Below are 15,231 nucleotides of genomic sequence, written 5' to 3' on the forward strand. Positions count from 1 at the left end.
CACATCTTTGATGAGTTGGTGGTTTGTAACTCTTCTACAGATCCTGCGTATGTGGAGGTGAAAAAGAAAAGAATCGAGGGCAAAATGAAATAAAGTTTATGAAAGTACTTAGCTGAATGCTTAAAATAACAGATATGGTTCTCTAGAAGTCTTTTTCCATTCGCTCTTAGATGAAAGCAAAATCCCTTGGTCTATGACCTTGTAGTTAGCTATGCTATAAAGAAAAATGTTCAATTTTAAAAAACAATATATGTACTGTGATGGCTAATTCTAGAGGCTATATCTGAAGGAAAAAGAAAGGAAGGGAGGGAGGGAGGGAGGGAAGGAAGGAAGGAAGGAAGGAAGGAAGGAAGGAAGGAAGGAAGGAAGGAAGGAAGGAAGGAAGGAAGGAAGGAAAGAAGGAAGGAAGGAAGGAAGGAAGGAAGGAAGGAAGGAAGGAAGGAAGGAAGGAAGGAAGGAAGATTAATCTGTTATCTCTACCTCCAAAAGGGACTCCAGGTGGTCTGTGAAACTTTCCAGTCAGATCCCATGTCACCCAAGGCCACGATTTCAGGCTGCCACCGAGGAAACTCCTTCGATGGAAGTCTGTCCTCCCAGACTTCCCAGGAAAGAGGCCCATCACATTCCAGGTACATAATTGCAATGTTAGGGAAAAAATGTTTTTCCTTGGTCACTCAAAAGTTAAATATGCATTTTTCGCTACCTGTATAGCCTCTGTTCCTTAGAATGTGTCAGTGCATGATATGTGTATACATATTCTTGGTCATGGTATATTTAGATTAATAATTCCAGCTATGAATGGCTCTCATTTAAACAAACTTGGGTGGAAGTGGAAAGACCTATCTGAAAATAAGATGTCTGAATTAGATGATATTTTAAATATTTAAATGCAGAAATTCAAATTATGCTATCAAATATACTGCAGGGACGTGAAAAGATCTGCTAATCTATTGTGTAAGAATACTTTATATCAGCAGATCCTCATGTTAAAATGGGTGCTTTTAAAATACCCACAGGGAATTGAAAAGGTTGTTCTTTGTAGACATTACAACGCTGCCCTTGTTAGCTTGTGTATGTGGTAAATTTGCTTCCGAACGCCTTCCCTTCGGACAGACATCAATCGTCTTCTTCCTGTCCCCACCCAAATGATGGAAGCCTGAATTCATGAGGTTTGCTTTTGAACCCAACTAGATCCTACACTTAGCAGGCAGGAGTCCCTGAGACAATTTGTGTATCCCTACTTTCAAATGAGGTTACTATCTCTAATGGGTAGTATTTTAAAAGGAAGCATTTCTTAAAAATGGTTTTATTGAGGTATAATTTATATACCATAAGATTCACCTATTTGAAGTGGACAATTTAATGACTTTTAGCAAATTTATAGAATCATGCAACCAATACCACAGTCCAATTTCAGAACATTTCTGTCATGCCAAAATATCCCTTGTGCCCATTTCAGTCTCTCCCATTCCTACACCCTACTCCAGATGATCACTTAATATATTTTCTGCCTATATAGTTGAATTTATGGAATTTTCAAAGAAATGGATGCATACCATATATGGTCTTTCCATCTGGCTTCTCTCACTTAGCGTAACGCTGTAGAGGTCCATCCACATTACAGCATGTACAAGTAGTTCCTTCCTTTTTATTGCTAAAGAGTATTCTGTTGTGTGGGTATATCACTTTGAAGTTCTCCATTTATCAGTAGATGAATATTTGGGTTGTTTTTACTTTTCATCTATCATGAATAATGCTGCTATGAGCATTCACATACAGGTTTTTGGGCAGGCATATGTTTTCAGTTCTGGTATCCTAAGTAGATATGTAGGAGTAAAATCGCTGGGTTGTATGGTAAATTTATGTTTAATTTTTTAAGAAACTGCCAGCCTGTTTTCCAAAATGGCTGCACCATTTCACATTCCTATCAGAAATGCAAAAGAGCTCATTGTTTCTCTCTCTCCTTGGCAGCAATTGTTCCTGTCGTTTTTACTATAGCCATCTTCATGGGTATAAAGTAAGAGCTGATTGTAGTTTTAGTTCATATTTTCCCTAGTGACTAATGATGTTAAGTATATTTTCAGGTGCTTATTAGCTGTTTGAATATCTTCTGTGGTGAAATCTCTATTCAAACCTTTTGCCCAAGTGTTAACTGGATTGTTTGTGTCCTTATGATTGAGTTGTAGGAATTTTATATATATATATATATATATATATATATATATATATATATATATATTCTGGATACAAGTCCTTTATCCACAGATATATCCACAGATATCTCCTCTCAGTATTATCTTACCTTTTCATTTGGTAATTTTTAAATCATCTACTTCCTCCTGGCACCAGAACCAGGCTACATGGGTATAGCATTTTTTAACGAATTCTTAGAATTGTTGAAAGCATGAAGTTTTATGAATATAATTGCTTTTTAACCCAAATACTACTATGTTGTGCTTTAAAAAAATAATATGCAAAGAGTTTATCTTTGTCTCTTTATTTGGGAATTTAAAAGGAAGTGGCCCAGTTATATGATCTTTTGCTGGTTGAGAATATGAATATTGGCAGCGTTAGTTGTGTAAGCAGAGATTGTATTTATCCATAGGACTTACCATTCTAGGTCATTGGTGATAATGAGTACTTAAAATCTTGTCATTTTTAATGTGGAAGGAGCCCTGTGAAGATCACCAACTCAATCTGATGCACTAACAACATTTTCACCACTTAAACCCTTTCAGCAATGAGGAATTTAGTATTCTTGGATGAAGTTCATTTCATTTTTAGACAGCTCTTTTTAGTGTCATGTCCTTCTTCCATTTGTTTTTTTAATTTAAACTCAATTAGCCAACACATAGGTTGGCTATTTGTTTAGTTTCAGATGTAGTGTTCAACAATTTATCAGTTGTGTGTCCTTATATTTGACCAAAGTTTGCTCTTCTGTATTTTCTGTCTATGATTTTTATATTAGTTTTCTACTTCTGTGTAACAAATTACAACAATTTACTGGCTTAAAACAACACACATTTATTATCTCACTCTTTCTGTATGTCAGAAATATAAGCACAATTTAGCTGGCTTCTTTGCTTTAGGGTCAGACCAGGCTAAAATCCAGATGTCAGGATGGGCTGCAGTCTCATCATGGGTTTGACTGAGGAAAGCTCCACATACAGGTGCCCTGAGGTTGCTGGCAGAAGACTGAAATTCATGTTTTCCTGTTGACTCTTGTCTGGGAGCTGCTCACAATTTCTGGGTGCTGCCCACAATTCACTGCCGTGTGGCCCTCTCCATAGTTACCTTACAACACAGCAGAGAAATTCTAATTCCAGTCTACTAATACAGAGACTTTATAATACAACATGATCACAGGAATGATATCTAATCACCTTTATGATATTTGTTGGTTGTAAGAAAGGCACAGGTCCTGCCTGCACTCAGGAGAGGATTATAGGTCATGTGACTACCATCAGATGGGAATCAGGGATGGCTCCCTTAGGTCTGTTTATCACTGTCCTTTTGAAGTTGTACAGACTCTTCCCAGATTAACTTTCCATTTATTCAAAAGTAGCTATTGTGAAGGACGCCCCCCTCCACACACACACCAAGACTTCCGTTTTACTTGATGACAATAGTAACTCACTAACAAAGTTATCAAGGGCATAATTAAATCAGATTTGGGGAAAAGGTATTTACTTTGGATACAGACTAAACAATAAGAACTATCTTTCACTGGATATCTTTTATATGCCAAAACAAAACTAGTGTCCTTACATTTATAATGTTATCTAAATGTTTATGTATTTATTTTTGTCTTTAACAATTTTTTTATTGGGGCACCTGGCTGGCTCAGTCTGTTAAGAGTCTGCCTTCGGCTTAGGTCATGATCTTGGGGTCCTGGAATCAAGCCCCATGTTGGGCTCCCTGCTCAGCAGGAAGTCTGCTTCTTCCTCCCCCTCTTCCTCTGCCCCTCCCCCCTGCTCATGCTGTCTCTCTCTCTCTCTTGCTCACTCTCAAATAAATAAAAGTCTTTAAAAAAATTTTTATTGAAGTATAATTAACATACAATGTTCTGTTAGTTTTAGGCGTATAATGATTCAACAATTCCATACATTTCTCAGTGTTCAAGATAAATGTATTCGTAATCTCCTTCACCTGTTTCATCCAACCCCCCACCTACCTCCCCTCTGGCAAGTACCAGTTATCTCTATTTAAGAGTCTGGCTTTTTGTCTTTTTTCTTTGTTCATTTGTTTTGTTTCTTAAACTCCAAATATGAGTGGAATACTCTATGGTATTTGTCTTTCTCTGATGGACTTATTTCATTATTCATATGCCAAGATTTCATTATTCTTCATGGCTGAGTAATATTCCTGTGCGTGTGTGCGTGCGTGTGTGTGTGTGTGTGTGTGTGTGTGTGTGTGTATGCCATGTCTTTTTTATCCATTCATCCATCGGGATGGATGCTTGGGTCACTTCTATATCTTTGCCATTGTAAATAATTCTGCAATAAACATAAGGGTGGATATATCTTTTCTAATTAGTGTTTTCATTTTCTTTGGGTAAATACCCAACATGGAATTATGGATTATGGATTCTGGCAATTCTATTTTTAATTTTTTGAGGAGCCTTCATACTGTTTTCCACAGTGGCTGTACCAATTGGCATTCCCACCAACAGACCATGAGGGTTCTTTTCTCCCCCACATCCTTGCCGACACTTGTTATTTCTTATCTTTTTCATTTTAGCCATTCAGACAACTATAAAGTGATATCTCATTGTGGTTTTAATTTGCACTCCCCTGATGGTGAGTGATGTTGAGTATCTTTTCATGTGTTTGTTGGCCATCTGTATGTCACCTTTGGAAAAATGTCTATGCAGATCCTCTGCCCATTTTTAATTGGATTAGGGTTTTTTTGGTATTGAGTGCTATAAGTTCTTTATATGTTTTAGATATTAACCCCTTATTGAATATATCATTTGCAAATACCTTCTCCCATTCAGCAGGTTGACTTTTAGTTGTTGGTGGTTTCCTTCTCTGTACGAAAGCCTTTTATTTTAGTGTAGTCCCAAACATTTAATTTTACTTTTGTTTCCCTTGCTTTAGGAGACATATCCAGAAAAATGTTGTGATCACGAGTGTCAAAGAAATTACTGCCTGTGTTTTGTCCTAGGAGTTTCATTAAGGTCTCACATTTAGGTTCTTAAGCCATTTTGAGTTTATTTTTTTGATATAGTATAAGAAAATGGCCCAGTTCCATTCTTTTGCATGTAGCTGTCCAGTTTTCCCAGCATCATTTGTTAAAGAGACTGTCTTTTCCCCATTGTATATTTTTGCCTCTTTTGTCATAGGTTAACTGACCATGTAAGCATGGGTTTATTTCTGAGCTATTTTGTTCCATTGATCTATTTGTCTGTTTTTGTGCAAGTACCATACTACTTTGATTACTGTAGCTTTGAAGAATATCTTGAAATCTGGGATTTTGATATCTCTAGTTTTGTTCTTTTTCATGAATGCTTTGACTGTTTAGGGTCTTTTGTGGTTCCATACAAATTTTAGGATAATTCTAGTTCTGTGAAAAATGGTGTTGTTATTTTGATAGAGATTGCATTAAATTTGTAGATTGGTTTGGATAGCATGGATATTTTACAATATTTGTTCTTCTGATTCATGTCTCTTAAGTGAATGTTAGACAAAGGTTGTAGCAGTGTCAAAGTTTTTGCCCTTAAAGAGCTCATTTTCTAAAAAGGTAATTAAAAGTAATTAAGTAAAATTATTTGTAGACTACTCTAAGACTATGAAGCTAATGCAAAGGAAAAGAATGGGAGGGAGGTTCTTTCTCCTTGAGACCTGCATGATATGCAGGAGACAGCCTCAGGAAGATCTGGAAGAACCATGTAGGCAGAGGGAACAAGTCTAAAGGCTCTGAAATGGGAATAAACTCAGCATGTTTCAGGAACAGCAAGAAGGCTAGCGTGACTAGGGAGTGGTGCTGAGGAAGGGGGTACATGTAGGGAAACAGGTCAGAGAGGCTGTGAGGGGTCCAGTCACACAGGAGCCAGGAAGCCATGTTAAGAAGTTTGGATTCTCTCCCAGGTGTGATGCAAAAACCACTGGAGTTGTTGGAACAGTAGAGTGCATTAGCCAAATTGCATGCTTTAAAGGTCATTCCGGATGGATTACGGAAAAAAGACTGGGAAGGCAAAAGTGGACACAGAGACTAATTAAGAGACTGTCGCAATGGCCCAGGTGAGAGAGCATATGGCTTGGTCAGAGTGGAAGTGGTACAAGTGGAAAGGCTAAGATGGGGCTGGAATTGGGGTTCATTTACAGGACAGAGCTGACATGACTGGACCTGGGGAGTGAGAAAAAGAAAGGAATCAAGCATAACTCTGAGACTTTTGGCTTGAGCAACTGCATGAATGGTGATTAAATTTAGGAGATAAGGAAGGCTGGGAAAAAGCATATATAAAAATACTTGACTCACTCTCATGTATCTCTTTACCATCATTCAAGCCACTCATCTCCCTGTGCCTGGAGTACTGCAGTAGCCTACTTACTAATCTCTTCTTATTAAATCTTGCCACCATCCAGGACAGAACAAACAGAGTAAAAATAAAAGGCAAACCACAAAATTCTTACTCTTGAACTCTTTTAATGCTGTCCAGTGCTATCAAGATAAAATTCAAAATCCTTGATGAACCCCTTAAGGCTCCACCTCATTTGGCTGCTGTCCAGTTCTCTAGTCTAACATTATGCTGCTCCCCACACCTCAGTGACTAAACTTCAACCCTTTTTTAGACTTTCAAACTTCCCCTTAGCTCTCAGATTTGGAGTATGTTATTCCATCTGTCTGCATCATTCTTCCATCTATCTCCATTTAACCAATTCCTGTTCCTTTATGACTCAATTTAAATATCATTCCTTTTTTCCCTGGAGAGGCTCTGGCAGATGTTTAATACTTTCACAGAACTCCATGTTTTCTCTTATAGCATGAGTAGCACACATTATATAAATAGTTGTATGACTATTTGTCCAATAGTTATCTCCTCCACTAGACTATAAAATCCACACACAAGAGAAGGGACCAAGTCTCTGTTACTTCCTGCTCTCTCTAGTTTCTGGCACATGACCTTCACTGAAGGGTACTGAATAAGTGAATGAGTTTAATTTTTACAACAGCCATGCAAAGACCTTATTATCTCTTTTAAAGATGTGGAACTGAAGCAAAAAGAAATTAAATGGTTCCCCCAGGGACACACACAGGAAGTGGAAGAGCTATATTTGAACCCAGTCTAGCCAATCACATGGTCCACAGTCTTCTCTACTCCCTCATGAAGAAGTAGGTCTAAACCTTTCCAGACGTTTTCTTTGGCTTCTCTTCCATGGCCCTCCTCTAATTCGTCCTTTTTTCTACTTAAATGAGAAATTATTCAACATAAGATCAGAGATGTGATTTTTATATGCTTATGCATCTTTAATAGACTTACCAAGAAATTTAGTTGGAGTTATACCCATTTATTAGTTATCCATTGCTGCTCCAAATTACTCTGAAATTGAGTGACTTAAAACAACAAAGGTGTTACCTCACAGTTTCTGTGAGTTATATATCCAGAACCAGCTTGGCTGCAGTTGTTCTTGGGTCAGGGTCTCCTTGAGGTTACAGTTAAGATGTTTGCTGGGACTGCAGTCATCTGAAGACATGATTGAACTGGAGGATCTGCTTCCAAGATCACTCAGGTGGCTTGTGCCTGGATGCCTCAGATTCTGAGGCCTCTCCATAGGGCTACTCACCGTATGGCAGATGACTTGACATGAAATGAATGCGGTGTGTGTGTGTGGGGGGGGGGGTTCTATTTTAATAATTTCAGAAGTAATGTACCACTACCTCTTCCATATTCTATTGGTCACACAGATCAAAATAATATGTTTTAGGAAGAAACTATACAAAGACATGAGTACAACAAGGTGAGGATCATTGGAGAGATCTTAGAATCTGGCTACCATTGTTTGCTCTCTGGCTCCCAAGGATTCCCTTCTCTTTCACATGCAAAATACACTTACTCTCACCAAGGTTGCCCGAAACCACATCCAATTACAGGATCAAATCAAAGTCCAGATCTCATCATTAAAATCAGATCTAGGTACAAATGAGGTACCTCATGTGTATGATTTAAGTACAATTCCTTTATTATAGTTCCTCTCAATCTGTGCACCTGTGAACTAAAAAGACAAGTTATCTGCACCCAAAACACCCACATACAATGGTGGGATAGGCACATGATAACTGCTGTGGACATGTCTATTTAAAGGGAGAACATAGGAGGCACTGATCCATAGCAGTTCTGAAATCAAGATGGACAAAGGTTGGAAACTTCTTGATTAGATCTCAGTCCCATTCTTGCCTATGGCTCTTAGCTCCACCCTCTGGGCTAATGATCCCATGCTCTAAATCAGCTTTCCTTTTTTAAGAAAGATAGATGTGTTTATAGCTGAGTAGTTTTCTCAGCTTGCTTACTGCCAGTAAAATTTGGGAGATACAACAGCCTCTTTTAACTTTTTACTGCTTTGGTAGGGTTTTTGTTACATTTCTTTAAAAACTTTGGGAGTCCACTGTGAATCTTATTGGGGCCAACTAGAATAGACAAGTCTCTTTGAGATAGTCCTTTCTGTAACTTGGAGAAAGGTTGAAGAACAACACCCTTAAGTTTCTTAAAAGTCTCCACCCAGGGCGCCTGGGTGGCTCAGTTGGTTAAGTGACTGCCTTCAGCTCAGGTCATGATCCTGGAGTCCTGGGATTGAGTCCCACATCTGCTCCCTGCTCGGCAGGGAGTCTGCTTCTCCCTCTGACCCTCTTCCCTCTCGTGCTCTCTCTCAAATAAATAAATAAAATCTTTTTTTAAAAAAAAGTCTCCACCCAACCACCCCCCTTTGTATGTGAATCACACTTTCAAAACTTTTAGAGGAACTTTTGTCTGGTGGAATAATATTCTGAAGCAAGACCTTAGATCATTCTGATGTCCTAAAAAGATTTTACAGTTTCACCCTTGACTTTATCTTTAGACCATGTTTTTCCAAAAATGCCCTAGATTTGATGTTTGCTCAGAAGCCATTTCTTAATTTTAGCATTATTTCCCATCTGGAGAGGCTGAGAGCTTTCAAAATCATCAAACCTGAGCTCATTATAATAGTTCTTCAGTTAGGGCAAATATTTTATCTTTCAATCTCCTGTAAGCAGCAGGAAAAAATCAGAAGACACCTTCAACACTTTATTTGGAAATCTTAGATCACTGACTTTGTTAGGCATGTTTCTTTAACTCTCCATATCACAGCAGGCAGGTTTTGCCACTACCTAACAAGGATCCTCCTTCCTCCTCTTTTCAATGTCATCTTCCTTACTTCCCTTTAAGCCCTTACCAGCAGCCTCCTTAAAGTTCAGGATTTCTACTAGTAATTTGTGCAAGGCAATTTATGCTTTCATTTTTTAAGGATTATTTTTATTTTAGAGAGATAGCATGCATGGGGGAGTGGGAAGAGGGGCAGAGGTAGATGGAGAGAGAAACTGAAGCAGACTCCATGCAGGATGCAGAGCCCAACACAGGGCTTGATCTCAGGACCCTGAGTTGGAAACCAAGAGTTGGACATTGAAGTGACTGCACCACCCAGGTTTCCCTATGCTTTCATTTTTTTTTAACACTCTTCAAAGTCTTCATAGCCTCTGCCTACTGCCTGATTCCAAAACCATTCCCAAAATTTAGGATGTTATCTTGGTATGAAAATCTGCATTAACTATCAATTGTGATATAACAAATTACCCAAATTTCTTAATAGCTTAAAGCAAAAGACATTTATCACCTGACATAGTTCCTAAGGGTCATGAATCCAGAAACAGTTTAGCTAAGTGGTTGTAGCTCAGGGGTCTGTCAAGATGTTGGCCAAGGCTGCTGTCATCTGGAAGTTTGAGTGTGAGACTGCTTTCAAGATCACTCAGATGGCTGTTGACTAGAAGCTACAGGCTTCACCATCCAAGCCTCTCCAAAGGGCTGCTCATGACATGCCAGCTGGCTTCCCCCAAAACAAAGTATCCCATAAAGAGAGGGAGCAACCAAGATCAATGCTTCAATGTCTTTAAACCTAATCTCTAAAGTTGACATGCCATCACTTCTGATATATGCTATGAATCATACCAATGCTGGTATAGAGAAGGCACCACCTAAGGGTGTGAATACCAAGAAACAGGGATCATTGGAGCCTATTTTGGAGGCTGGCCACAACAAACAGTAATGATGATGATATCACCATCATTTTAGATATAATTATGACTGTATCTCTACATTTTCTTCAATTATTGAGTATTCTCATATTCCTCCTTCACTAATTCTGTTCTGTACTATCCAAAAAGTTTAAATGTAAGTAATTTCTACCTCAAATACTATATTTGGTCTGACTTTTAAAAATTATTAAAAGCAATATCAGGGTGAAATGTTGAGGTCATAAAATACCCAGAAGCTTATATTTCTTACATAATTTTTCTCAGCCAGAATATGCATTGGAAATTTGCAAATATAAATTGCATATGATATTTCTTTGACAAACTGCAAGGTTCAAGGTTTCCTCTTTGTGGATGGAAGTTGTTTTTTCCATTCTCTGAGATTACCACATTTAAACATCTATATACATATGCATTTCTTGACACATACATACACACAATCACCCACGGCACATCCACACCTACATATGTGAATTAGACATGAATCAGTGGCACTTTAGAAGAATGAATTAGGTCTTCTCTCTGCCTAGCTGCAGAGGCTGGTTACCATGGAAATGATGCACAAGGTAGACCTTTCAGAAAATGCTAATGTTAATGTGTCTTTGTTGGAAGAGTTCATGTATTAATCAGAAATGAAAAGAACTTTAATAACAAAGCAATGCAAATATCTTAGAAACAAAAGCTGTCTGCTTGTATCAAACAAATACAATTCATCATCTCTTTTGCTCTGACCTTGACTGAACAGAACATCACTCTTCCCTGAACTCTGCAATCAGTGAGCAGGTAGCTAGTTTTTAAAATTAATGTGAGATTTCATCTTCAATTACCATATGCACAGACTTAATTTCTGCTTTGTTAAATACTGTGTAGGGTCAAAACTGATTTCCACAGTTCTCTGCCTCCACAGATTATTATTTCCAGAGTGTTTTTCTGCCTTAGATGCTCTCTACTAGCATCCCCCCAGCCCTAATTAATAATAACTTGGTTTCCTGAAGCCATAGTTGCATGGAAAATATGTTAATGAAATTTTTAGATTTTTTGACAGTCAAAAAAGTTGTCATAATGGGTTATTTATTTTATGAATATAAAAGAAGCATATGCTAATTATAGAAAAAAATTTAAAGGTATAAAATATTTTTTAAAGTAAAAATCATCAATGAGCTCATCAGGAAGATTTAAATATCATTCATTTTTTGTATGTATACTTCTTTTCATTATTTTTACATATACCATTTAGAACAAAAGTTGTATTCGTACTTTAATAAAATTTTCATTTTTTTCTACAAAGTGACTTATAGAATAATAGAATATTAGAGTTAGTAAGAGCATTTTTATCAGATCACACAATGATAGCCCCCGTACCATCTTTTTCCAGTTATGTAAGTTTTTCACTCACATGTTAATTAGATTGTTAATTAAAATGAGTTTTACCAGATTAGTGACAAGTTGGTGATCTGATAATGCTCTCTTAAATGAAATTAAACATTTATTGATGATTCTTGCTTTTTATTGACTACTCACCCCAATATTGCTCAAAATTTAAGACAAATAAACTCGTCCTTGAATAACACCTAAAATGAAGGTACTCTGGGTTATAAATATTTGCTACGGAATGGTCTTCAACTTCATTGTTGTTTCAAATGGGGTCTCTTTAACTATTAAGCAATTTAATGTGAATTTACTTAACAAATTTTTATTAACATAAAGACCCTTTTAGTCTCTGATCACAGCCTTATGTTGGTGGAGTCTTGCTGTTGTGTAGTCCATCTTCAGCTGAACTGATATGATTTGTCAGGAAGTAGTTAATGACCACAGGACTCAAACTGTGCAGTTAATAATTACTTTCATCAAATACATTTTGTATGTAGAGAAAGACATAAATTTAGTCCTCTGGCACCCTTAGGGACAAAACTGTCAATATATCATTCAGTTAGTGTTTCCATATAGGAATTGTTTTGGATATTGGCCTACAAGAGCAAAAGTCATACATTACATGTTTCTCTAGGGCAATTGCTCTCCAATCTTATTAAGAGTGTTTAAGAATTACCTGGAGATATTGTCTAAAATAAAGATTCCTGGGCTCTATCCCCAGCAATTCTGGTTTAGTGAGTCTGGGGTAAGACCTGGGAATGTGCATTTTTAATCAATTCTCTTCTCCCTATCCACTTGGGATTCTCAAAGAACTTGTCCACTGACATCTCATTATATGAAACACTGCTCTTGGATTTGAAATAATTTATGGAACTCCCTAATCTAATTTACAAACTGGAAACATTTGGGAACACTGAGGTATGGGGCAGGAAGTAAGGGGTAAAGATAGCTAGTCCAAAGGGGGGGAAATAATTCTGTTGAACTGCTAATATCTCCCTTAATCACAGCAGCCTAGTCAAGAAAACAATAGCTTTCACAGGCTCTTATAAGTCCAATGACTGTCACAAATACTTGAGGACCTAAAATTACCCAGCTGGTTGCCAAACCAACCTCATACTTTGTCTTTTCTTTAGGAATCCAAGACTATAGCACTGGGGTGGGGTGGGGGGAATCCTATTATTCTAGGTATAAAGACAGCCTGAGAGAAGTGGGGTAGTCCATGCTTTTTTAAGAAAGAGAAATGGAGGTGAGAGGTGGCAGAAAGAGAAGTGAAAGCCTCTTAAGGTTATGAGAATCGAGGTTATTTCTTTCCCTCAAACTGAGCTTTAGGATGTAATCAACCAGTTTCCTCCTGTAATCTCAGGATGAAACAAGTGGTATACTGGTCAGTCTGAGACAAGATTAAAACAGGGGTTAGTAGCAAAGGTTTGGACTGGATATATAGGGAGGCCATAGGTACGCTGGTGCCTGTACTCCAGAAGGACTACCAGCTCTGGGCCCTGAGGGAAGGGAGGGAGCAGCTGTGGAGAACTCTGTGGAGAGAGTCACTAACAAGAGCTGTGACCACAGATGGCCTAGGTCAGTCCGAGGTCACAGGGCCAGTCCTAGGCGAACCTCTGAAGGCAAGGAGTCTTGGGGAAGACACCATTGTCCTTCTGCTGTCAGTCTCCTGTGAGAGCTTCCTTTTGCCAAATCCAGTTAGGAGCCAGAGGCAGAGGAAGCCTTTGGTTGAGTCTTCCAGGGCAGATGAGTCTTCCAGGGCGGATGAGACTTCCAGGGCAGGGAGATAGAGAAGGACAGAGAGGGAATGGGGTCTGGAAGTGGGGGCTGAAGACAAATCAAAGTAAAAGATTTCCTGCCTGGGATGGGAACCTGAATTTTGAATCTAGCCCACATGCTCCTTATGAAAACTTGGCAGCTCATAAAATTCTGAGACTCGGGCTTTTTATTAAAATGGCTACATAATAAAAAGTTAGAGGACAAAATCCTTTGAAAGAACAGACCTAACACATCGCCTTGGGGATAATGAGACTAATTTGGACAAAAAAACATATATACCTATACATACATATAGACGTATATACATATTTAACATATATAAGTATTAAAATCATGTATTATGTATTTGTTACATATAAATGTATGATGTTATATATAAGTATATGTGTATATGATATATAGAGCATAGAATATATTATATATAGTATATATATATAGATGTACTTTATACAGATCTACTTTATGTATAAATGAATAGCAGATTTTTAGTCCCTATTGATAAAAATCCAAGGTCTTAGCTAATGTTCTTTAAAGAAATCCAGAAAAGTATACAACACCTAAGTGTTCAGTTTTATATCTTTTCACAAGTGAATACAATAATTACGCTGATAAAATAGAACATGATAAGCACCCTAGCCTGTCACATCATATAACATATAAATAATATTTGGCAAATACATGCCAACATTGATTTGCCCCTTTTCCTTTGGCTAATTTTCAGGATGTTCTCTAGTTCTTTACTCTAACAAAATTGATGCCATAAACACCTTTGTACATGTCCCCTTGTGTGCATGGGCAGGAGTTTCTCTAAGATAGAGTTTCCCCCAGGAATGGAATTTCTGGAGCATAGGGTAAGGACAATTGAAAATTTACTAGACGCCGCCTAATCGTACTCTGAGTTTACCAGCAGTGATGAGTGTTTCTGGTTTGTCACACCCTCAGCAATACTTCCCATCTTCAGGCTTCTATAGTCTCACAACTCTGATGGATTGTGACTTAAGTCCACATTTCCCTGGCTATTACTGGAGTAGAATACCTCTCTCTATTTTGTCTCTCTTTAGGTTTCTCTTTGGCAAAATGTCCTTCCATACCCTTTGCACATTTGAGCTGTTTGTCTTTTCCTTCCTGATTTATGAGCATTCTTTATTAACAAAAATAATAATTCTTGGTAGGCTAAAGACTTACAGGTATTTTTTCTACTTTGTAAATCTTCACTTTTTTTTTTAAAGATCTTATTTATTCATTTGAGAGAGAGAGAGAGAGAGAATGAACATGAGCAAGAGGAGGGGGAGAGAGAGAGAGGAAGGAGCAGGCTCCCCGCTGAGCAGGGAGCCCAATACAGGACTCGATCCCAGGACCCTGAGATCATGACCTGAGCTGAAGGCAGATGCTTAACTGACTGAGCCATCCAGGCACCCACTTTATTTTTTTAATAGAAATTTTAAATGTGAATAGAGTCAAACTTATCAATACTTTTAAAAAATAGTTTGGAATGTTATCTTCTTTAGAAATCCTTTCATACCCTTGGTCATAAATATTTCTGTTTCTTCTGTTTTGCTTTTAAGCGTCTTCAGTTCATCTCAGGTTGGCTTTTTTTTTTTTAAATACAGCTGTATGAGAGATGGGTATGTTTTTTCCCACATAAATAGCTGATTTTTCCTTCACCATTTCTTAAATATTTATTTTCCCGCAGATTTGTAACTTAGTCTCTGTTGAATATCAGATTTGCACAACTGTGAGGGTATGATTTGGGGCTCTTCATTCTTTTGCATCACTCTGCCTGACTCTGTACCCAAATATTATTATCACTCTTTTCTA

At 37.7% G+C, this 15,231-nt stretch overlaps 1 protein-coding gene across 4 annotated transcripts in view; it reads left to right on the plus strand.

Annotated features, from left to right (window-relative positions):
* The window catches only part of UNC80 (unc-80 homolog, NALCN channel complex subunit), a 225,023-nt gene that overhangs the window by 26,270 nt on the left and 183,522 nt on the right, over positions 1–15,231 (plus strand). For all 4 annotated transcript variants that reach the window (XM_035726865.1, XM_027590728.1, XM_027590727.2 and 1 more), the window contains exon 7: positions 490–629. In XM_035726865.1, the coding sequence (XP_035582758.1) occupies positions 490–629 (140 nt within the window). The remainder of the gene's footprint in view (positions 1–489; positions 630–15,231) is intronic.

The sequence above is a fragment of the Zalophus californianus genome, chromosome 3, assembly GCF_009762305.2.
Source record: "Zalophus californianus isolate mZalCal1 chromosome 3, mZalCal1.pri.v2, whole genome shotgun sequence".
Classification (NCBI taxonomy): Eukaryota; Metazoa; Chordata; class Mammalia; order Carnivora; family Otariidae; genus Zalophus; species Zalophus californianus.